This window comes from Hetaerina americana, unplaced genomic scaffold (assembly GCF_022747635.1).
Source record: "Hetaerina americana unplaced genomic scaffold, ioHetAmer1.1.p SCAF_62, whole genome shotgun sequence".
In the NCBI taxonomy this organism is placed as follows: Eukaryota; Metazoa; Arthropoda; class Insecta; order Odonata; family Calopterygidae; genus Hetaerina; species Hetaerina americana.
Genome location: NW_027287228.1, coordinates 1,531,237 through 1,557,349, shown reverse-complemented (window position 1 = coordinate 1,557,349; position 26,113 = coordinate 1,531,237). Strand labels below are relative to the sequence as shown.

General features: G+C 37.5%; 2 protein-coding genes across 3 annotated transcripts in view; one reads left to right on the top strand and one right to left on the bottom strand.

Moving 5' to 3' along the window:
* The window catches only part of LOC139695719 (sepiapterin reductase-like), a 51,034-nt gene extending 43,782 nt beyond the window's left edge, over window positions 1-7,252 (top strand). The window contains exons 1-4 of one of the 2 annotated variants that reach the window (XM_071594520.1): window positions 4,824-5,179; window positions 5,364-5,637; window positions 5,730-6,301; window positions 6,546-7,252. In XM_071594520.1, the coding sequence (XP_071450621.1) occupies window positions 5,738-6,301; window positions 6,546-6,788 (807 nt within the window). In that variant the 5' untranslated portion in view covers window positions 4,824-5,179; window positions 5,364-5,637; window positions 5,730-5,737 and the 3' untranslated portion in view covers window positions 6,789-7,252. Of the gene's footprint in view, window positions 1-4,823; window positions 5,180-5,363; window positions 5,638-5,729; window positions 6,302-6,545 lie in introns of those variants that run through there. The other variant, XM_071594519.1, reaches the window with a different exon arrangement.
* Window positions 7,253-9,931: 2,679 nt separating this feature from the next.
* On the bottom strand, window positions 9,932-22,160 carry LOC139695709 (cdc42 homolog). The gene is made up of 4 exons (XM_071594494.1): window positions 21,594-22,160; window positions 20,561-20,619; window positions 16,595-16,804; window positions 9,932-12,140 (listed from the first exon to the last, which is right to left on the bottom strand). Exons 1-4 carry the CDS (start codon window positions 21,976-21,978, stop codon window positions 11,877-11,879), a joined length of 918 nt encoding a protein of 305 aa, XP_071450595.1. The 5' UTR covers window positions 21,979-22,160; the 3' UTR covers window positions 9,932-11,876.
* Between the last annotated feature and the right edge of the window lie 3,953 nt (window positions 22,161-26,113).

Genomic DNA, 26,113 nt, shown 5'->3' with positions numbered 1-26,113 from the left:
ATCACAGCAAATTGTTAAGATGGAGACATTTTCGCTCACGGGTAAATAAACATCTGCACTTTGAAAAGATAATCATAAACAACATTTTGGGTTGGAAGTCCACAATTCGCTAGTTTCTCAATAGAAACTTCCCTCAAAATCCACCCCAAAACCCCATCTATAATTTTCATTAACACAGCAGTGAGATTGTACTATGATTTTTACAATATTATTGAAGTCACTTGGTGATTAAATTGAGTGAATTCACAATTTTGATAAATTACGTCATTTTGATGTTCTAATATATCTATTTTTCTATGTACTCATTCCTATTTAAGTAACTTGGGTAGAAAAATGCCATCAAGAAATTCATTTAGCATGAAATACATGAAATGAACATGAAATTTTTATGTTGGACGGCTAAGTTTCGTCTTAACCTAGTTCTACTGTGCTCTTGGCAGTTCCCCCCTCACCTCTCCTTTCCTTTAAAAGTCGCTACAAAAGTATTTTCCATACATCTCCAGCTTCCATGGACATTCTTTGCATTTTATCCTAATTTACCCTTACCTTCTCACACCTTGTTAATTTGACACAAGTGCAAATGGTATGGGCAAAGATATTAAATGCAATCCATTGTGGAATTCATTTTGGGATTCATTTTGGAATTCATTTCATGGGTTGAATCTAGCAAAAACCCACGTGGGAAGAAATTAAAAAAAAAACGATGGGATAACCACTAAATTGGAACATCCCTCAAATTCAATTTTAAATGAAAAAAGTACAACCTTCCTTCTCATAGGGGCTAACAAGCTACGGGACATGGGCTTTGTTAGTAAACAAATGTTCAATTTAATCAATAAATGTGGCCAAATATATGTGAATGTGACAGAAAAATTCCTTTAAGCATGGCAAATATGTGAAAATTAAGAGTTGTGTTTATGGTGGTCTTAAAACGGCCTTAACAAGGGGAGAATGGGGATGGGGAAATGAAAGAGGAGGGGGAGTGGGGATGAAGGAGAGAGAGGAAGGAGGGTGGATGCAAATGGGGATGACAGGCATGAAGAAGGGGGGTGAGGAAGGGGGGAGGAACGCTATTTTGTGCTCCAGTGCAGCACTGGTGTCATAGTAGTGTTGGTTACGAATTCTCCATTCTGCATTAAGAAAATAGTGCACAGCCACTTTTGATCTAGACCAGTCACAGACTAGTTTAAACCTGGTAGGGCAAAAGATAAATTGCCCTTTAAGTCTCTCAAGGTAATTCACTCTTTACTGGCAAGGATTTCTTCTTTGATTCAATATAGTTAGCTTGTTTTTTGTACTTAGTATTCTTGTACTTAGTAAATGATGCCCTTTCAACTGGTCAAACATTTCAGAGTTTTTCAAATTTTTATGTGCTTCACTTTTTCTCTGTAAGCTATGACAAAATTCTGTACTCCTTTGCAATATTTTTATCTAATGGCAAACACATTCTAAATATTTGCAATACTTCTGCTGATAGGATCATGACTTAATGTATTTACTTTATATTGTGTTTAAAGTTGGCATTTTTATTTTTCCCTTAAGTTAAGCAATTGTTTTTGTATGTCTTCGAGGCTCTGATTCTTATGAAAGTTGCTCTATAAACTAACCCATTGAGATCTGATACACCCAACAATGTCATTAGGGGCTTATGCAAACTTTGATACTAAATATTGTTGACTGACTTCAACTTAAGACTCATTTCATACTGTGAGCATTCATTTGTCTCACTGTTTCCCAACTCAGTTGGAATCAAATTGCATCCAGAGTTGAAAGAAAAGGAAAGATGCCTGGCCACTGTCACACCTGCTTTATTCAATTAATGATTCTTAATAACTGTCTTCATCTCATTTAAAATTTATATTTTCTTGCTGTATATATTGTACTTATTTGTGTTTCTCTTATTTATATTGACAACATTTAATATAGTTGTGCCATTCATCAAAATTAATAAAGTGTAATAGTATTAATTAAACATTGGTGTTCATGATGTAGATTGTCGCATGCATGGTCACTCAATGACCCTCCTCTACTCGGGATACGTCTAGATAAAGAGACTTGTGATAGCTTTTTTGATGATAACATTTTGTGATAGCCTTTTAATATTTGTCTAGCTTCCATTTGCAGCGTTTGCATCTCGACAGGTAAGACACCAAATCCTGAACAAGCCTTGTTTACAGAATCTAAAGGACATGAACATAAATATCCCCTGAGCATTCACTGCCCACACTCTTCTCTGTTTTAAAGTTTGCTCAAACATTTTGCGCAAGCACTATTCCTGAAATAGCTGTCGTCAGACTGTTGACAGTAAAAGTGATATTTCACATAGAGATTTTTATATTGGTCTAATAATCCTTGTTCTTATGAAAAATGTTTGCATGTTCTTCATCACACTCTGAAATATCATGAACTACTGATCTACTGCAATGTCTACTGGCATATTGTGACAAAATATGCCAGTTCAACCCTCCATGTTGTCATGTATGCAAATTAATCAAAATCAGATATTCATAAAATATTCTTAAAGTGCGTGTCACTTCACCACTCTAAATAATCAATTAAAATGCATGTTAGCAGCATAATATGTCAGAAACAATCGTTCTTTATTATTTTTAGAAACAATAACTGTTTAAATATCAATGATATAATATCCTTGGTCGAATTCCAAGTACAAACTGCCATCAGATATGAGGATCCTTCTAACCATTCATACGGCAATACTTTCATTTGAGTGCCACAGTTTAGGCTTGTGGAAAGACACTGGATAAGAAAAGGATACAGTTGAACTCCAAAGTCTAAACCAACTTGAGCATTCCCATCAATTAAATATGTTTGATATTTCAATTTGTATTTTTGCAATATAATGGAAAATTTATTTCGGATGAGGACTAGTTCAAAAAAATGTTCCACATCCCCCTTCAAATATCCACTTCCCTGTGCTATCTCCATCCCCTTTCTCTTCACTTCCCCATTCCCATCCTCCCTTCTACAATTGTGCTTCAACTCCAATGAGAAAGAATACCCTGTCTACAAGATTACCCTTAATCAGTCCAATAGTTTTACCGCTTCTACTTTTTCATCTGCCAGTGTTCATTTGCATCCCGACCGGCGATTTCATACAAATCTTTACGATGCCAATAGCAAAACCGAGTTCTCTTTGTTGTGGTCCCCCCTCATTGCTACTAGGCAGCAAATGAAGCGCGTAAAACGCGCCAAAGGGCGATTGATGTTTAGCATAACGAGAAGACATCGAGAGTTCGTCTTAAAATGGGAGGCGAGATTCGAGGGAGGGAAGTTGCTTGACGGGGGCGGAGGTTGTGGGCTCAAACGGGAGGATGTTTATAGCCCACCTTTTGCGACGGCGCTGCCTGCCAATCGCGTTGAAATTTCGCCCTGAGGAGTCGGGTTGGGGCATTTACGCGACTGGACTCTCTCGCTAACCTGCTCGCGAGTCTTCGTGGAACAGGCGAATGTGCTTTTGGAAGTAATACATTGTTTCGTGATCGCATCATTTACGTCATATTTTCTCCATGAATACTCAATTACATTGCATTGTTATTTCGCATTCGTTCACATTATTTCCACATCAAGGAACTGCCTACTCTTCACTGAACGTCGATATATCCTGGTTTTCTTGTACTCTTTGCTTTTTACTATCTGAGAAACAGCTATAATTTTGGTTTCGAACAGCATGCTGTTCAAATTAAGTTTCCTGCTCCGACACCTGCGGTGCTCCAAACTCGAGGTAATAAAAATGTGCCTATTTTTTTATTTCATGTGCTTTCAAATAACCGACATCTCGCTCTCCGAATCCGCCAATTAATACAAAATGTGCAAAACAGAAATTTTCGACGGGTTAATGTGCATGCCTGTTTTCAAAATTCTTACTTACGACTGTTAGGTGGAGGATTTTCAAATTGTATTAATGCCCAGGCATGCGGAGGAGTGATGCCTCCGTCGTCTTATATAATTTACTCGAATGACTCCCTGCTCCCCGATAATGCTCGAACCGAAACGCATTCAAGGTCAGTTGAGCCCTGTAGGAGCGGTGATAATCATTAGGCCATATTACAATTCCACATATTGCATTTTGAGTTAGCCACGAGAAATTAAAACTTTTATCGTCTTTAATTTGAATTCAATTAAACATTTATAAAGTTGGCTGTTGTGACTTCTCGACCGAAATAATGCGACGAAGACCTCAGGGAGCGGCATGAATTACGCTTCGTGTTAATCGCCTACGATCGGGGTGCTAGTCTAAATTAGACGAAATTATCAAAAACTTTGTAAAGGTGAGTTAGGAAATACCATCTGCATCACTCGGTGCAGCCAGCTTTTATCGCCCTCTTGAAGTGCTTCGGGTGACTGTGGTCCAAGATTTCCACCGACAGGTTATAGTAACCTCCATGTACGGTATGAATAATCTTGAGAGGATGTGGTGCTGCGTGGCATAAGAGTTGTGCTGGTGGAGAAACTTAACATTTGGCCATGGGCATAGTCTGAGGTCAGGAAATAATTATGGGTTTTTAGAAAATCTAGCATTCGTAAATTGCTGTTCAGTATTGTTTTCCTATTATCTAGCGATTTTTTTTATGCGGATGGAAACTAAAATGCCAAGGGAATTTTCCTGCTCTTAAGTTTCCTTTCTAAACCAATAAAATAACTTTCTAAATTCTGACAAATGTGAAGAAAAAGTAAGTGTTTTGAGACTGTTGTCGTGGAAGTGAAAGTATTTGCTGTTTCCCGAAGTGCAAAGAAAGCCAGCATTCAAAAAGTGAGGGCCTCCATCGATGCGGGCTTAGTAAATCGCAAGTCATTTGTCAGGTCAATGTTTTCATCGTGATTTAACGATTTTCGCTTATGTATGATGTTTTAAAAGATAATTGTTAAAATAATCAATTTCAATACAAATTTAAATGTATTGCCGTCATTAGACGTACTTGGCTACGGAAGTATGAGTGTTGGAAGTAAGCTACGTATATCTTTTCACCCCTGATAGCCTCGTTATCTCATTACCAAAGGGGTTTAAGGTCATTCAAGGCAGCAATTTTGGAAATGGATCCTTGGAGTGCGCATTCAGGTGAAAGGGAAAATGGCAATTGCGAAAATCAGCAGGAATTTGAAGACAATTTCAAGCCATTTGACAGGTTGCCGGATTCTGAGGAGTATATATCAACGCTTGGTGAGGTTTATTTGGCTACCCATGTTACGTTTTGAACGGTGAATTGATGAAGCATTAACCTTAGCATGTCCAATGAGAGAGATATTGCGGTTTAAAAGTAGATTCCATTAATTCATCTTGCCCTCACATCTGTGAAGAGGATATAGCATTAAATAAATCGTTAACACATCTTATTTATTTTCAGAAAATAAACTGAAAAAAATAAAAAATAAGAAGGGGAAAAAGGATTTGGTCCAGTCCCTTTCTGAAGCAAGAGAATCCTGTATGGTTAGACTTACAACAGAAGGCAGTGACACCAGTGACTTGAGTTATTTGGACAGCCCAGTTGACAGAAGCGTTATTCTGGAAAAACTTGCACCGGAAAGGCAGGCTCTGACCGCTGGTGAATTGGTTGAGCTTTCAAAAGCTGATGAACTAGAAGAAAATCATTCTTGTCGATAACTACAGTTTGTATACAGGTAAGATAATAATAATGTGATTTGATCCCAAAATGAAGTACTAATCGGGTTCTTCGTTCCTAAAGTTACTGGTAAAAACTCTTCTGTTGCAGGTGGAGTAATGCCTGCAAAAAACCCTTTCGATTCCCAAAAAGTTTTCTGTGCTGTGACGGGTGCCAGCCGTGGTATAGGAAGAACAATAGCTGTGGAATTTGCCCGGCGTCTACCATCCGATTCTCTTTGCCTTTTATTAGCTCGTTCTCTTTCTGGTTTGAATGACACAAAAACGTTGGCTGCTGCTGCAAATCCCGACATTAATTTTATCTGTAGCTCGGTAGATCTGACTCAACCCAAAGAGGAAGACTTGCAAAGAATCATCATCAAATGTCTTAATGGAAAAAGCCCTAGTAATTTTGATCAGGTAATTCTAGTGCACAATGTTGGCTCTGTAGGTGATGTCTCCGAACCTGCTTGTGCGGCGGGCAACCATTCAAAGTGGCAGGAATACTTTTCTCTTAATGTTTTTTCGGTTGCCGTTCTTAATGCGGAGTTCTTAAAAGTTTTTACCGCTGAAAAAGTAAAACATAGGCTAGTTGTCAACATAACTTCTCTATGTGGTTTGGAACCATTTAAATCCATGACTTACTACTGCTGTGGAAAGGCTGCCAGGGAGATGTATTTTCAGGTAATTGTGGCTTAAACTATATTTCGTGATATGCTTTTAACGACAAGTCACATAATGTGTATAACGGGCGTTATTGTTTTTATCTGGTTAATAGTTAGATAAATGTAATGCCTGAAATAAATTAAACATTGTATCCCTTACAATATTTTATTGATTTTGTTTTGTCTAGTTTTCAAGTACATAACCAGGCACATTATTAGAGAGAATAATCATGTTATAACAATCATTTTAATATTTTTCACAGGTATTAGCCAAAGAGGAAGAGGGAAACCTAACCGTTTTAAACTATTCGCCCGGTCCTGTGGAAACTGATATGTTTTACGAAATTGTTAACAATGTTGCAGATAAAGATCAAAACAAGATATATACAGAAATGAGAGATAAGAAAACTGTATTGATGTGTGACCAGACCATTGGCAAACTTGTCAATGTCTTGGAAAGTGGCAGTTACCACTCCGGTGACCATGTGGATTACTTTGATATTTAATGAAGTCTCATCAGTGGAGCCATTGTCATCATCATGGGTGTCTTCTCTGGAATGAAAACCTGTCTTCAACCCCTGCCTATATCATGTAACTGTAATTGATAATTTCTAAGTAATCACTCATCTTGCTCTCCATTCAGATTTGGGCTAGAGTGATGATTGAAAACAGAAGGAATTGGGTCATTGGATGTACTCACCGAAGTCAGGAAAGGAAATTATGATTGTAATAATAATGAAAACAAATTTCGATATATTGAGTGTTGTTTGAAGTCTTGCTGCCTTTTTCGAAAGCGGAAATGGGTGTTGCCAGGCATGAACCATTTAAGTAAAATTGTTGTCTTCGTGTTCTTTTAAATGTTTTGCTCACTGTAATGAGTAAATCATTTAAAAACTGCTTTATTGCTGCATTTATTATTTTAAGTTACTTGCATCCCAAGATGTATTATGTATGGTTTTGTAATAAATCAATTATTATTATAATAATTTTCCGAGTCTGAAGTGTCAATATAAACCTTACACGAATTGTGTGATTTGACTTGAGACGAATGAAGTGAATGGCAAGTAAAATACTTGCCATTCACTTACTTCTCTTGCAATGTCCACTTGTGGTGTTTAAATTCTATTCAAAGAAGTTTTGCTACAATTTAGATAAAGATTCAACATTAAATTCACCTTCTAGGCAGCCTCGTTCAAGTTGTGATATTATTACTTCACACTCGATTTAATTTGCCAAGTTATCTGTTGATCGGTAACAGTTCTCATGTCAGAAAGAATGAACAGCTGAATGAATGTAAGGCCTCAAGGACCATTGGTTTGATTTTGCATGCAGCAAATGTGGTCTTTGGGATCACCAGAAAATGGATGCCGAAAAAGACAAGTGAATGCCTACCTAATTGAGAAGGGCTGATCAGTTTTGGTTTAGATAGAAGCAGGGGTGCAGGATAGAAATACAGCAATGTGGTCATCAATAGGAATTAATCCAGCCAGAATGTATTTTGGGGTGTTCAACTGAGTAAGCTGGAGTCCTGTTTCATATCTTCACGTTAATGATCCCTCTGATAATCTGGTCAGTATACCTGGTTCTCTTCCTGTTCCATACGCTGATGGCACTAATATTGCAATTTCTCCTGCCTCTACTCGGGAACTAATGAATCATTGTGATCTCATCTCCCAGGAAACCTATCCTTGGACCCATCACAATCTTAAAGACTATGTCGAAAAGTCATGAGATTTGCTCATAAAAAGACATCCACCTTAGAGTTAAATATTCCTTTAGATGGAAAAACTTTGTCTCAGGTTGAGTCTGCCAAATTTTTTTGGCATTTATTTTAAGTCCCAACTTTATTGGAATTCTCATATTTGCAGTCTCCTGAATAGACTTTTTACATTCATTGTCTTCTTGTTCGCACCATTTGTTTCACAGTTTGAGATAACATTCTCCTCTCAGCCAATTATGGTCATTTTTATAAACTTTTTGTATTGAATAAGTTGCTTTGTGGTTCTTCCCTTCAAGCTGTTTCTTGTGCTTAAACTGCAGAGGAAAATTTAATGCTTGATAGCCAAGGTTAGGTATGATGACCCAAGTCTTCAGCTATTCAGGTAATTGTCTTGCCTCTTTCATTTATTTATATTTTTACTGCAATTGTGTTTGCAAAAAAGAATATAGCAATATTTTCTAGCAATGCTGATGTACAAAAGTGTAGTGCATGCAAGCTTAATAACTTGCATATTTCTTATGTAAGTACTAACTGCTCTTACCTAGGGCACTGTAATATGGGTCTCATTTTATACAACAATCTTTCAGCTGAATTAAAAAGTCTCGATGTGCGTTACATCCCTCTGAAGTGTAAGTCGAAATGCCTCTTGCTGGAAAGAATGTTCTACGTATAGCACCAGTGAACAATACCTTTCTTGTTGCCAATGTTATTCATTCCCATTTGACATCTACTATACTATACGTGCAGTTTTTATTTTGAGCTCTTTGGTCCTTGGGCAAATACATTATCAACATAGCAGGAATAGAATTAGGGATGCACAACTTGCTAGAAAACTGATTCTAAATGAAATGGAGAAAGGGTAGGTGGTGGAAGTAGAGTCGGGATGTAATAGACTTTTGTCGTTATTTTTTTCACCGTGGAGGAAATGGAAGGAAGGGCTGGAGGTACGAAGGCAACTGATCAAGTTTTAGTCAGCCAGTCATCTTTAAGGGATTGCACTCATTGCCGAGCGCATAACAAACGCAAGAGATACTGCAAGAAGTAAAAATAAAACATGTGATAAGATTCCCAAGAATTAGGAAAGCTAATGATTGATATTTAACTGTATAAACTAGATTATGTCGAGCGTGCATATGAAGGGTGTTTTTAAGTAGCAGTAGTTTTTAGGGGAGGCGACCAACCGACAACTGAGGTCATTTGCGCCATGGGGGATGGTTAGGAAAGGGTGGAGAGAAACCCGGCGTCGGCATTAGCCTACTCTCTTAACGAAAGGCACCTAGGGGTCCACAGTTTAACGTCCCATCCGACGGACGGCGTACTCACCCAAAGAGCCCTCCACAAAGCACCTCAAGTAGGGATCGAGATACCTCTGAAAAATATTGAACACCGCCAGGATTGGAACCCGCGCCCTCTGGGTGGGAAGCCAGTACGTTGGCCCCCGCACCATCTCGATCCCCAGGGTGTTTTTAAGTAAACGTGGAAATTCAAAGAATATATGCATTCAATAAAGAAGTTTTTACAGAGAAAGAGGGGGTTGATGAGAGGTAAGACAGAAATGCAAGATTATGGAGAACTTTGATATGAAGTTTTGCACAACTCAAAATTGCATGACAAATGTTACTTTAAACATGAATGTTAAAATTGCCAAGTAGGTACACAATTTAAAATGGCAGGGTGCATTGATAATACGGGGAAATTACCATTAGTTTTTGGTAGAAAGTACAATTCATTGATTAATAAATTATCTCCATGTTCATTTGCTTCCCGGGCATGTCCTCAAAAGCCTTGTGACATTGATAGTTTCATGTCTTCATCTTCAAATACTTTCATTCCTTAGACCGGCTAAACTAAATGTTTCTTTACTCTGGAAATCACTAATATGTACCATAAATTAATAAGAAAAAATACATAGGAATTAAACCATTTTATTTCAATTGGGTCTTCATAATACTGATAAGAGATACACAACTCAAAAATGAAATGGATAATTAACAATGATTAAGACTGCACAAGCTAAAGAAAATTCAAGTCAAACAAATACAATTTGACTTTCAACTAAAGAAATGATTGTTCATTCCATTTCATTAATACATATTAATTCAGCAAGATATCTACAACATTTCCATTGCTAACTCAAGTGCATCCCAAGGCACCATTTCAATGAAAGTAACCACTTCCATCATTTCCTTTAATTTTGCTCAACAAAATACTTAAATCCAATGGACTTGATAAATATACTCTGCCAACGTAATATACAATTTTTCCACTCGTTTATAACAGTTTCTTGCAATGGATCTTAAAGCAATTAACAATTTGCAAAATATTCTACAACATGGCAACTAAATAAACTACAAAATGTTAATGTGTACTACTTGATGAAAAATTCATTGCAAATATCATCTCCCTTGTCGCTACTCACTTCAATGCCTGTAAAAGGCAACTGAAAACATTTTTATGGAAAGTCATTGCATCATGCAAGCAACTGGAAAATAATATATGAACATATCAAATCCTTTTCACAGTAATTTGCAAAAGACAGCCATTTTAAAATAAAATTTCTTATTTGTTCGAATGAAAGTCAGCAGCAGCAAGTAAATTTGATCCACTTACATATTACTTGAAAAGTGGATTAAATTGGGAAGCTCAAATGATAAAATTATTTCCCAATGCATTACAAAATAAATCACCTTATACTGAATTAAATTAGCACAAGTTTTACGGCCCACAATACTCAAAAGAAAGTTCAAACCTTCATAAATAAATACACAAGCTCGCCAAAATTATTTATGTAAAATATGCTTTCACGATCACATCACCATTCCTTTCTTCACTGAGAATGCCTCCATGAAATCATCCTAGGCAGTACCTTTGAAGTGGTTAATGATTTTTTTTAGTATAATAGCTAATTAAAGAGACCTAATACATAACAAATAACCTTTCCCTTACACTTCACAACCAAGAGTAACAGTCAATACATGCCGTGTGCTTTAGTTAATACTAAGCATAAGAAAAAGCACTCATCACAGATCAGACAACACAGACACACTATTTCACTCATTCCTTGTGGCAGTAACTTGGAACACTTGTTTCAAGACTCACATCCGAGGTAAATAGCTCAAGGAATATCAGAGGGAAGGGACTCACAAGAGAGCTCAATTATTATATGAATAAAGTGGTTTTTAATCAGTCTATAACGAGATCAACAACAACAGGGCACCTTGCATCACTTTAAAAACATCCATCCATAAAAGCTATATAAAAATAAGGTACTTAGTAACATGAGGAGTAGTCAAATCTGCCATCCACCTATTATCTGGGGGATTCTAAAAAATATTGATCGAATTCCAAGAAATAGGTAGGTAGGCATGCATACAATTTAACAAAGAATCCACACACCCTCTGACACCAAACATTTACAAATGGAACTTTTTGATGACCTGGGAGGGAAATCTCTTTCTCTTTAGAAATCAGTTTACAAACAAAATTTATCACATTCATGTCACGAGCAATGCCCACCAAATGACAGAGAAGGTTTCTACAACTGTAACAAACAGACAACATACTTTGCCAACACTCTCTCTTTAACATTTCAGAACTATCGAATAAAAAGGTATTTCACAAATAAACCACGCCAGCTCCATAATCATAACTCTCACACGTGTCGTACCAAACGTGGTAAACTCATCCCAGAGTGCATCACCTCATTAATTTTTCAACTATTCAATAGAATACAAAAAATACTTGAAAAGGACTGTTTATGCCCTAACGTAGCCTTTGTAAATCCATGAGATTTTTTCCATCGGTTTCATAAAAATATTATGGCTAATCTCTAAAAATCCAGGAGCAAAGTTTTCCTTAAGTAAATCATTGAAAGTCATGAAGTGCAGCATAGCCATTTCCAAAAGGAGCTTCCGCCACCTTCCTCGTCCGCCTCCGCCCTTGAAGCAGATGATGCACCCTGGGATTGATTGCCACGGTTGAGTGCATGCACTATGGCTGTGTCAAACACCTCCTTCAAATTGTGCTGGGTCAGGGCAGAAGATTCCACGTAGGACACTGCTCCAATCCTGGCAGCCAACCTTCTGGCCTCGTCAATAGGCACAGGGGTTTCTTGATGTCGAGCCAGCTCCACCAATACCTTGGAAAAACAGCAGAGAGCATTTGAATTCCCAAGAGAAGAAGTATCTCAAGGCAAGAGAAATATTTGTTGCACACACTCACGAAAGAGAATCAAGTGGTCAGAGCTGCTGAGCAAGTGTACGTATTACGGCAGTACTCTGAACACAAATGGGCACTGCAGTAAGATTGATAGAAAAATAATGTGAGCAGAAGATCCATTCTTCCAAATAAAGACGCAGAGAAAAGAATATATAATATACATAAAACTTAGGTTTTAGCCTTGCACGGAACACAAAGAGTTGGCCTCTCATTTTATGGATTTCCGTTCCAGGTTTTCTCCCCATTGAATTTAACGACCCTTTTCACTGATTGTTTCCCAGTGCTTGGCATCTTTATTCGTGGATGGCCCCTCATCAATTCACAGGCACAACAGAAATTGGATAGACTAGAGTTCCTTTTCCTGCCACTACGGACACACAAACTGATCTCACCACTAGAGGGAACATTATTCTTCTTGAGAATACATTTATTTGAAAATGAATTTCCACACTTGAAAAAAAATCCATCCTTGACCCATTTGTCCTGAAAGAAATTTGAGCATTACCAGACTCATTTGCACTTTTTTAAATAATATAATAACTTGGGGTAATCATTGATCATAATATTACTAGTATTGTAAGTTTGAATGTGATCAAGATGGGGTATTTTGCACTGGTTGAGGGTATTTTAAGATATGGTATAACAGTATGCAGATCCACTTGTTCAAGAAAAAATTAATTTTCTTAAAAATAAACTGCAAAAAATCCTAGCGAGAATTTCTGAGACTAAATCAAAAAAATACAAATATTCTAGATTGAAGAGATATCTTTCAAAAATTGTGAATTATATCTGTAGAGAGATTGTTTAGATGTGTCATCATCATAGAAAAATATTTTAATGACAAATATTAAATACCTATACAAAAAAAAGAGCTACCAATACTACCGACAATATTAAGTATATAAAAATATTATACAAATCAAGACAGAAGAAAATTTGAGGTTACTGTGCTTCTAATTTTTAATACAATACCTACGGATTTAAGAATATTATAGCCACTAAATACTGAAGGGGAGAATAAGACTGGTTATTACACAGAATGGAAAAGTATCAAAACTTGACCCAATACTTGTAGGTTCACAATTTTATAGCCATCAACTCGGCACCACCTGCTCACAAGCAAGAACCAAGTGGCTTAGCAGGACCAGTTTGAGCATTCCGTTTATACTACTATTGTACATGATGAAGATTGCCTGTTAATGTATTTTATATTGAAACAGCCTGTTGCATATGATGAAAAATAACTTATGTGAAACTTGATTTTCCCAAATGATTGTCCTCCTTGGGTACAGAAATTTACACCTCTGAGGTGAGGAGATTTGAATGTCAAGGCCTTTGAGACAAAGGTAGGGTGATCAAAAAACTAGGATTAGAGAGACAAGGACAAATTAAGACTTTATAGGGAAAGTTAAGGGTAGCATGGGAAATTTAAAGGAATAGGATAAAGCACAAGGTGGAGATAACCAAGAACAGTGGGATGCAGGGAAGGTTGTGACAAAAGAAAAAATATTTGGGGAGAGATGATGAGATAAAGAGGAAAACAAGGCTGCTCAGAAAATACAATATGGGAGGCCGTAAAGGGAAATGCTACCAAACAATGAGTGCTTGCGTCATGAACAAGTACTTCATGAGGTCATCATGATGCGTAATTGTTACCTAAGACTGTCGAATGGCTGCTTCTAATATGTTATTGATACATAATAATTTAAAGAATGGCCTAAACGCATGGAAAAAAATTGAGTATAGGGATGAATCCCAATTCCCATCCTGAACATACAAGAAGGCATTGAATATACAATTTTTATTCATATTCCCTTACCTATGCAGAAGCCAATAAATTGAAAATAAACTCAACAGGGAGGGGAATCAATAGAACTCCAGTTTTTGAGAGACCAGCAGCTATAATATGCCATATTTTCTGATTAACTCATGAAGATGTGATTGCATTGTAACAAATTTGAATAGTTCAAGAAAATGAAATAGTAGATAAGCAATGTCAGAACCCACCCACACTCCATTCGGTCCACCGCAGTTGCCTTCCTGAATTCTCTGAAAAGGATTCTGCACATCAAATAATATACGTACACACATCCAAGAATACGCCAGCGATTTCGCTGTTTTGTGGTTTAAATACTGGTACAATGATTGAGCTAATGATAATGCAGCCTGCTTGAAAGAGATATGCATCAGGTAAATTAATATGAATGTTAACTTTTCTTAATTAATTAATTATAAACAAAATCTAATTGGAAATTACATTTAAATGGTGAGAAGTCTCTCATTTGAGCGCCATTTCAAATGAAATCCTTGACCGTCAGTCTTTAATTCACCCACCAGCTCCACATCCCTTTGCACCACCTCATTTCCTCTCCCACAGATTTCTCAGAATTTCTTTCAAGAAGAGAGCTCAATGCTTCAGCGATTCGAGTTTCTCAAAGAAAGGGATTTTCAAGCTTTTGCAATATTCATATGGCATAAACGAGAAACATGTCAAACAAAACAGAAGGCACACCTTTCTTCCACGCAAAATGCTACTTCCACCAGGAAGAGCGTCCCATCTATCATGGGATAATTTTGAAATTGACAGTTTATAGCATTAACTATTGGTCAAACAGATTTGAAATCATGTATAACATTATTGGTGGTGCATGGATTTTGTCAAAATAAGATGTTAAACAGCACCAATGTATATTTTTCCAACTTCTTACTTCTGTTAATGCTGAAATATTGCCACTGTTTTTCCTCTACTTATTTCCCAAAAATGGAACATGAAACTCGCATGTCTGCTGGATCTGATGAAAGGTGCTAATTTGGCAAAAACAAACTGCTTGGGGACGAAAGAGTTGCCAACCCCTTCATTTGCAGAGATGGATTCAGAGAGAGAAGAAAGCCAACACAATTTCAATTCCATCCTCACCACCATCATCTTCTTCAATGGAACGGAGTCGAGTCAACCTGCTCTGTCTCAAGTTGCCGCCAACAAACAAATGAAATTTACCGCTCGCATTAAAAGAAAACTTATATAAAATTAAAAGTCTAGCGCTAAATGCTTACCCACCAGTGATTTTGTTTCTATTATAATTGGCGGTTTATCCAGAAATTATATTGGACTGCATTCTTCTTTTAAGTCGAGTAATAGAGTTAACCTGTTTCAACTCAACGTGGAAATTCAGGCCCTTTCCATGCAATTCCAAGGCAGGGTCACAAGAACCAGTGAGAGACACCACTTTGGATAGTTCTCCCTCCTACGCCATAACCCTTGACGAAAGCAGTCTCCTCTTTGAGATTCCCCCGATTGATCGCCACTAAAGCCGACGGGATTCAACCAATCATCAGGAATGTGCCGAATAGTAAAATGGTGTCATGCATTAAGACAAGCAGGTCTTGAATCTGATGTGCGCGAGAGAGCTGTCTGTGGCGATGCCTGCCTGCACGGGAATAATATTGCAAGGGCGTGGGGGCCCTAAAGGCAACAAACAATCCAGTCGGTGGGATCAGGGCCACAGCAGATGACCCTATGCGGGAATGGACGGACAGAAACAAGAGTGGGAACGAACAGAGTAGCACAGCATATCAGCGGTGATCGGAAAAACAGCCACAATGATTGGAATCTGCCTCCAGCGAGTTCACTACATCATCGTCCCAACTCTAGCAATGAAGCAACCAAAAGCTGAAGAAGATGTGAATCAACCTTCCCCAAGACGATACTTGTCTCCACAGCCAAGTCAACAAACACACACAGGATACGTGGCAGTGCCCGAGGATTTACAAGACAACCACCACATCTGCTACACACGCTGCATCCCACACCTCTCGAGTTTCTCCTTTTTCTTAAGCTGAGAACGCCTGCAGAAACATCACCACCACAGAAATGCAGATATTCAAGCACCTCACCCGAGACACTATTGGTGCAGAGGAGGGAATAGGCCAAATTTCTTCTCCAATCGGATGTTACGACCCGTCCGACATTGGCGAGTGTTCGCACCTGTGCACAGACAGGAAAAGTAATGGCACCCATTTGGTAGAGGGCATTCTAATCTTTCTGTTGACATAAAATTCATGAAAGTACCCCTTATAATAATGAACTATCACGCGTGGCAGACATTAACTGTCAAGAAAACAAATTGTTCCATGATGAAATTAAGATTTGCACAAACCCTTCTCAAAAGTTTTTCAAACTCTAATGCCTTTTTGTTATTCACCAGAGTGTGCAGCACTGCGATGCCAAATCCATTACCTTGAGGGTCCAGACGTAATTGACTCGGCCACTAAAGGCCTTGACAAATGGGAAGCAGAAGGGGAAATGTTTGTTACTTGGCCATCGGAGATTATTTCCCTCTTTCGGTTACTCAACGTGAAGTCTAAAAGAATTACCTCAATGTTACTCCTGAGGTCACTTTGAGTACCAACAAGAACCACAGCTGGCGAAGAAGACCCAACGCACCCAGTTTGGTGATGGCGCCGTATCTCTGGGACCCATTTGTCAGCCACATTGTGAAATGATGTTGGGGAGACGACACTGAAGCATACGAGGTACACATCGGTCCCAGGGTAGCACAGCGGGCGGAGAGAGTCAAAATCATCCTAAGAGAAAAAAGGATGAGAACGCGCAATGATAAGGGCAATTTTATACATAGAATAATTTCAAATGTTCATTGCTATCAAGAAAGGCTTTCCCAGCACATGCTCAGGCTGAACCCTTCTTCTGGGAGAGTCTGCATTGCAGTCAATGATTCAAAGAACAACTCGGGACTTGTTCGCACAGCCCTGAAGATGATGCACGAGTCATACCTCAAAGCATCAGTGGAGAGACAATTAAATTGGTACAGTTGCCACTTGCCAATTTAATTTAACGTCTGGATCAATCTTCAATGAAAATCAGTAACAAATGATTGAAAATAATTTTATGAAACAGATACAGAGAGTTTATAAACCTTAAATTCACGAGTGAACAATAAAATTTGTACCGAAGCTATACATATAACATAATACAGTTAACCAGGGGTGCAGTAGTCCAGGATTATTGCATCCCTCTCACATTCATCCAAGCTGTGTGATTTTTTGGGTACCAGATCTTTCTGGGAAACCATAACCAGCACAGGGGGAAAGGCACTGGACCCCCTTAGTATCCTGCTAATGTTGGAATTTCTCATGCCATCAGGCTAAGCATTGGTGGACTCTTGCCAACACCTACCAAACCGACCTTCGGTTGATTCCTCTGTTTATGGTTTTAAGTAAATCAAGAGTTTTCATGATATGGTTATATCAAACCATACCCACTTTTTAAGTGGTAGAATACCTTGAAATTTAAAAAAAATTAACCTATAAAAAGCACCACAAAAAGATTGGGCTTTTATTTAAGAAACATCTTAACTTTTCAACATTATTTAGCACTAGTTTTACCAGAGTGGCCTTCTCAAATAATATTTTGGAATCACTTAATTTATTTATCATACAGAATTTACTGACTACACATGAAATGAACAATAATATATGATAATACTTAAATTACAATGAATTCAGAAATTGGCAAAGCATCTAGGTCTACAAGTGATTTCCCTGAAAATACATAGCATCACACTCTTCCACAATGAAATTCAAGATATCAATTAGAGAACTTCACCATAGAAAAAAAACAGGATTCAATTCAAATCCTTTCCCTTTCCTTAGATTCTGAAATTCAAAAATTTTACAACAAATTTTTTTTCAAATCAGTTTTGAATTTTTTTTGACGCAAGAATGAGTAACATGCACTATTACGAAAATTGCTCCAGTGACAATGATTGTGTGCTCGCAATTATTAGGAGTCACTAAATAACACGAGTATACAATTCACCTTTTGAAGGAATGGGAGAGTCAAGAGGAGCTGCGCAGAGCCAAGGCCGGCATTCATGGAGTCATCTATAATTCATTGATAGTAAGACTAGTTTGATGGACCCCTCCATTCAGTGCCGATTCTCTCAACACATTGTAGCTGTTCTGTTCTAAATCTTTCTTAATTTGTGCCATACACTGGTCTCTTGGTTTTCCTTTCAATGTTTCCTTCCATTATGTTTCCAATCCATTGTGTCTCAAGGTGTGTCCTATCCAACAAGCCTTAGGATTCTCTTCATTTTGTCCTTTCCTCTCCCGCTCTTTGGTATACTTATTCTTCACTTTGTCTGACTACTATCTTCAGCATTCTCACCTTCAGAACCATCCTTCAACAGCTCCTATTCTCTGCTGGTCCACTCTTAAAATGTTCCACGTCTCTAATCTGTAGAGTGCCACATTCCACATTAACATTTAGACAAACTGCTTCCTTGTTTGCAGTCTTAGGTTCTTTGAACATGACACTTGCCTCTTCTTCATATACACCTCATTTGCTTCAGCTGTTCTTCAATTTATGTCCGTCAAACTTGTATGCATCCCAAATTATGCAGCTGCTACCCAAGTAGATAAAGCATGGAGGAGATTTAATGAAGGAAAGGGCTGGAGAATCCCACTCCACCTTCCCCTAATCAAACAGGAGAGATGTAATCATCACAATTATCAACCCAAAGGCTGTTTCAATAGGTTCAATCAACCTAGAACTATGCCCATTGGCATGTGATATTCACACATCATGGTAGGGGGCTCAGATTCTTTCCCTATACCGCTTGTGGTTTCCCAGGAAGTCCTGGTACCTGAAAAATCACACCCCTTGGGTGAGGATGAGCGTGCCCTGAGTTGTCACTCGGAATTGAACTCCGATCAACAGCCCAGCACTGGATATTCATTGGACATATCCCTCTGCGACTGAAGAAGAGGGAATGGTACGCAGATCGTGGAAACCAGAGCTACTGATACTGTTAAGATATGCAGATATGAAACTAAATGAGGCTGGCTAAGTACTGTGCTCAGGTTGAAGCACAGGCGATAACTTTTGTCTCTCTGTCAGCCAGACTTCCAAGGCCATGACTAACTGCCACGGACTAACTTCCAAGGTCGTGCATTTTATGAGATCTAATGAAAAAGTAAAGAGCTGTTTCTTCAGCTGGGAGGAATAATTACTATTAACTCTTCACCATTATACAATATTTTTATTGTTTCATTCACTTGGATGTTTGATAGTAGAACCATGATCAAAGGCACTCGGCTGTTTTTCATTTCCAGAGTTGTCCTCAAAACCTGTTCAGCATTTCCTGTCCCTACCTTTCATAGTTCATTCTATTTAGCTCATCCCAACCCTTATAATTCTTGATGAGAACAATTTTTGCAAATTTATGTTTGATCTTAAATTAATTATTGGATTTTGATTTAAAAAAATACAAATGAATAACTACATTTAAGATTGCACAAAGAGAACATCTCTTCACAGGATGAGGCATAAATACCATGGCTAACTTTTCTGGAGATGTTTTCCTTCAAGAAAATCCATACCTAAATCAACAGAGTATGAGAGGAAGCAATTCGAGCTAAGAGTACTATAAATACATAGCAAAGGAATGTTAGCACAACTTCATGTGATGACCATTACATCATTATTCATGATTGTAGTATTTCCTTAAGATAACCCTATGTTGAGCTATAAAAAACTTTCAAATTATTTCATACCAAACTCAACACTTATAACTTACTTAGCCTTCACCAAGATAAGTTACACCAATCAGCACTTCATTCTACTGGCACCTCGACATTCCCAATTATACAAATGGGTTCAATCTTTTTCAATTTCAAAGTTAAATTTTAAAGTTTCCGCTCCTCTCTTTCGTCTCTTTCAATGGGTCTCTTGAAAATGTTAAGTTCATAATCCTCTTTTCTCCGAAATGGCTGCAGTAAATCTTCCACAAAATGGGAAAAAATAAATTTAAGAAAAGATTTAAATTTCGGCAGTCAATATTTAACGTAAGTCGCCTTATTCAATGGGCGGCGTGGCAGTCCAGTGGGTAGAGCGCCGGGCTAATGTACGGGAAGGCCCCGGGTTCGATTCCGGATGACGCCCATGGTCACCCTCGAATGCGTAATTTTCAGGGCGTCAGATCTTCCTCTGAAACCATACGCAGCACGGGGAATGCCCCATCCCCGTTAATGCACCTGCTGAAGTGTAAACTTCACCCTTAGATGGGCTTAGTACTAGGCGATCTCTAACCTCACTTATCAAACCAACCTTCAGATTGAAAATTGTATTTTTTTCTATTCGATGTCTAAAAATGAAGTACGCTTTGTTGATACGTCAATCACAAAAGCTGATTGGCGTACGAAGGAAAACAAACTATGCTAACGAGCTCAAGGAAGGCGAATTCATTTGTCTCACAACATAGTGCTTGCACACACGTTTGCAATAACCTTCTAAATGTTTATCTTTTTGCAATCACTCACCTGCCCAGCAGTGTCGCACAGCTGTAACCGAATTGGGCGGCCATCGACGTTCACAACGACTGCAAATACAAACACAATATAAGCATTTTAATTAAACCATTTTCACTTTCGATCAGCAAATTTTAAAATCACAAATGGCACACACTAAATAAATTAATATTTGACCATCGCTTCCTGGAATGTGAGAGAGTATAGACGAAGATATATTTTTTTTATCTAAACGCAAAAAATGCGGACCTCCCCTGAAGTCTCCTTTCACCCCACTGGGTTCGCGGTCCTGTTGAACCGCTCCAGCTATTTATTCTAAGGGCAAAGGTTGCAAAAAAAGGTGCCGGAAGTTATCGAATTCAGTTTTTATAAACCGGACTTCCACTGCTGTTAACATTAAAACCATTAAAAATTCATATTAAGATCTTATGTGGTTCACTCATAGGCCGCAAATTATATTGTTCTGTGAATTATCACAATTGAACAATGATTGATAAGTATAACTTGTAAAAGAGAACGTGGGTATCTGGATCGAAAACTTCAACCTTCCAGACTTCGTTGCAGGCCGACTAAGGAACGGGCGACCGTTTCCAGAGGGTACCCTCAATTCATTGTCATACGTGATAGCCATTTAACACAAACTATTCCGGTGTCAAGTACGAAGTTCCGTCCTTGATGAAATTGGCCTATTGATCACCGATTAGGGCAGAGTGTTATCAATGCAACGGGCCGCATATCGTACGATAATAGTTTTTCAAGCTACTCTACAAGAAGCAAATTTTTATTGTTAGGAATGTTAATCTACTGATATGTCCACAAATATTTACGAGGAATTTCAATACGTCTAACCTTATTTCCAATAACTCTCCAGTAACTTTATTAGGAAAGATTGAGTCTTCCTGAATCATCGTCTCGGGTTTATCGTTAAGATATTAGAACCCTTGTAGTAAAAATAAACTGGTTTGGGGGGTAAATATAGCAGTTAAACAATAGTACATAACTTAGATTACATGTATTATTAAGAAATATAAGTCTTTCCTCTTACCATTATAGTTGTCGTAAGCTGTTGGGACGTAATCTGTGGGAAAGCCATTGGTGCTATAGCTGACCACCAAAGAAGTTTTTCCGACTGCACCATCCCCCACTAGAACACATTTCACTCGGTCTTTCTGATTAAGGACGTTCGAAACACTTTTCTTTGAGTTTGGATGGTGTTGACAGCCACAATATACTTTTCCACGCTGAACATTTTCTCCGTCATTGCGGTTGTGAATAAATTTATAACAATTTCGGCAATCACTCCGGATCAATAAGCCCTCTCCACTTCCGTTACCTTGGTTTCCATTCATGCGGCTTAGATCGTGAACGTTGGTGTCCAAAAGAAGTAGGCTTCTACAATCCACACTCTTTTCGGTAGCGTAAGGGGGCATTCCGACAATTTATCCTCGCTAAAAAGTTTCTCTTCGCCTATTCAGACACTATGAGGACCAATTAAACATATTCAAGACAAAACGTGAATCGATGCACTAATTATCTCAAGTAAATTCCCTTTACGTCCCATTCCACCGTAGTCGATACACTTGCTAGGTCACTAGCCAAACCAGCTGAAAGTTACCCGATTCGTCACTAGTGAACAAACGTCATGAACGATTCCAGCGCCTCTCTGTTTACCGGTGTCGGCTGGGATGAAGTTGCGCGTGACGCTTGTCATCTCAAAACACAGCTGTTAATGGCATCATGATACTGCCTTCCTTTAAGTAATATAGACTTATGTAGTTACATCATTTTTACTTCGCTGTAATCCTATTGGGAACCGCGGTTCTTGAAATCTGTCTTCATCGTACTGAAAGCCAAAATTACAATGGTGGACGAGTTATGGTGATTGTAATAAGTAGTAATAATGTATTTTCTTACAGACAACAAGTTGACCAGTTAACTTTACCTATCTCATAAATCGTATTTTTGACAAACAAGAGGTCATAGCCACAGACCTTTGGGGTAGTGTGTGAAAGATTACTCCTACACCTCAGTATCCCAGGAAAATTTCTCCGCTCAGGCTCCCAACCCCAATATACTTATTCATCAGGTAATCTTCTAAATAAAAAAACCTCTTCGTACATTCACACACTCACATCAAAACCATACGCATAAGTTTCCCAAGGGGAAATTAAGGGCCTTGAGACAATACTAGTACACTTCATGTGTGAAATAAGTTTCATATTTTTGCCTGATGTATATCATCAACGGAGAGTACGCTTGTTTTGTCGGGCTGAAATACAGTACTTATCCTCGTACGACTTTGCTAAACACTACTTGACAGCAAGCATCACAGTGATTTCATGCCTAAAGTGTCACGCAGTGTGGTGAAAGGTTAGAAGATGCAATTAAACTTTGAAAATATGCCGTGCACACTTTGAAAAGTCACGAATATACACTTGGACCTTCCCACATCGTTTCCCTTCCAGACCCCTCAACCTGCAACGAAGGATTTTTCCCAAATTCTCCCTGCACACTTCGTAGTAATGACTAAGTATTAAAGTAATACTTTCATCCAGAGGATAGGCGAATAGATCCAAAATGGGACACGTCATAATTCTAGATTACATAATGCTCTCAGCCAAAAAAATAGTACGAGTAATAATAAACAACCGTTCACGGTATGATTGAAATCAAATTATCCATTATTTACTGCATGGTAATCGTTGCAAAGTAGGCAGTATTAATAGAAATCCATGCTCATGGGTACCATAATTTATTAATACCCTCAGACGTGCATGTCATTCTTCTCATAAAGAAACAAACATGTTTTTCAAGTTTTTTAGGTAATTTCCTAGGCATTTTTGAGCAATGCTTTCCTAAAAAAATTCTAAACTCTATCCCCACTAAAAATAAAAAAATCTCTGGTATACTGGGGAGTTATTAGCTCTTAGAAATGATTTACTTAGTTACTACCACTCTTACAAAACCAGTGGAAGCCGGCATGACAAAGAGGCTTACTTGAAATACAAAAGAGATTATTATAATTTAGTTAGGTGTGCAAAAAATAATGCTTACAAGGATTTTATATTGAATGCAAAAAATAAACAAAAGGCAGCATGGAGTGTAATCAATCAAGAAGTTGGTCATGGTATTGGAAAAGAAAATCTTCCTTTCACCCCAGATGCTGTAAATAATTTTTTCTTAAAAGCTGTTGAAGACAATTTGTTCTCTCGAAAAGTTGATGCTGCCAATATTGGTAATATGCTGCAAAATCTTCCTCCGAATAATTTAAATTTTAAATGGAATTTTGTTACTCCACTTGATATTATATCGACTGTTAAAAAATTTAAAAAATCCAACAGTAAGGATATTTATGGTCTTTCTAACTCCCTAATAAAGGACATTATTGTGCTCATTGCGGAACCATTAGCAATGTTAGTCAATTTATGTTTTGAGAGAGGAGATTTTCCAACAGCTCTAAAATATTCCAAAACAGTACCTGTCGATAAGAAAGGTGATAAAGATGATTTAGCTAACTACCGCCCCATTTCCATAGTCCCCGTTTTTGGTAAAATTTTTGAAGCTATTATGAAAGATCAAATATGTAATTTTTTTGAGTTAAATAATCTCTTTTCCAAATCCCAGTACGGCTTTCGATCTGGGAAATCTACAATTTTGGCAGTAGAGTCCATAGTTAATTATGTCATTAATGCATTTGAAGAAAAGGAATCAGTCTCAGTGACACTATGTGATCTTAGTAAGGCCTTCGACTGTGTTAATCATTCAATATTACTAACAAAGCTAGAATATTATGGTATTAAGGGAGTTGCACTGAAACTAATGAAGTCATATTTGGATGATCGCCACCAATTGGTTGAACTTGATGGCTGTCGGTCTGCAGCTCTTAAAGTAAAATGTGGTGTACCACAGGGCTCTGTGCTTGGCCCAGTACTTTTCGTTATCATGATTAATGATTTGCCCTGTAATATGAAACCTAGATCTGTTTTATATGCTGATGACACTACTTTTGTGCAAAAGTGTCAACATCCAGAAGATGCAAAGTTACGATCTAGCACTACACAAAAACAGGCTAAGGAATGGTTTGATGTTAATCATTTACAATTAAATACTAACAAAACTCAGCATATTGTGTGCAGTCTTAAATCAAAAATAACTGATATTGAAACTGCTAAAATACTAGGAATTTATATTGATACAAAACTTAATTGGGAGATTCACATCAGTCAGACCTGTAATAAACTTAGTAAAGCTGTTTATATGTTAAGAAAGCTCAACTTTATCATTTCAAATGAGTATCGTTTAACACTTTACCATGCCTTCTTTCAATGTCATTTGAATTATGGTGTTGAGTTATGGGGTCATTCCCCTCATGTTAAACAAATTTTGCTACTGCAAAAGAGAGCTATTCGCTCTCTTGCTAATATACCACCACGTGATTCCTGCAAACCTTTTTTTATTAGGTATAGAATCATGACTGTATTTTGTTTGTATATCTTTAAGGCTCTGATTCATGTGAAAGTTAATCTAGAAACTTACCAATTAAGATCCAACCTCCATAACTATTCCACAAGAGGTAAATCGAATCTAAATACTACTTATTGTAGATTGTCATCAACTTACAACACATTTCACAATATGAACATACGACTGTATAACTATCTGCCTACTCAGTTGAAATCAGATGGTATCCAGAGTTTCAAGAATAGGGTATATACCTGGTTACTTGCTCACCCACTACACTCATTGGATGAATTCTTTTGTGACAATTTTCATCACATTTAAGAAAGTATGTTTATATGTTAAATAATACTTATATTGATGACATTTAATATGGTTGTACCATTTTTAAAATGAATAAAGTATTATTATTATTATTAACACTGCACCGTTTTTATTGGCGTAATTTTTTAATTTATGTATTAGCGAATGGCAGGTTATTATGGTGTACAAAAATATTCATAAATTTCATAGTTTAACAAAATTTTAGAGATAAACTGGCTGATTTGTCTTCGAAAAGTTGGAAATCTGTAATGTAAATTTAAAATATCTAGGAATTTGTAGTGAGAACGTTTCATTTTAGTTGAACCATGTAACCACAAGTTGGTTTGTGGTTAAAATATCAACATGAGAAGTGCTTTGATTTTGTATGGGATAACTCTTTGGTACCATTTATCGATGAAATAACTGAAGTAATGTGGTAATTTATGTCAGGTTTATTTGTCACAAAAGTTGTCCCTCATGGAGTTTCATAGGGTGACTTTACTTATGAGTAGCCTGCCGTATTGAAAAATTGTGGTCCTCACAGTCCAAAATATGCAATGGATATTCATTATATATTCCATTCATTGGCATATATCATACATAATCATCAACACATTAACAATTGTTAGGATATTCACGTTAATATATGCACACTCATTGCCAAAAGCACTTGTTGCACACTAAGTTTAATATGTCAGATATCTATTTTAAGTGGTACCATGTGTGCACACTGTATCAACATGTATACGGTATAGTGGATGGACATGTGGAGAATGAGGAGGAATTTAGGAGCTCAATAATTCA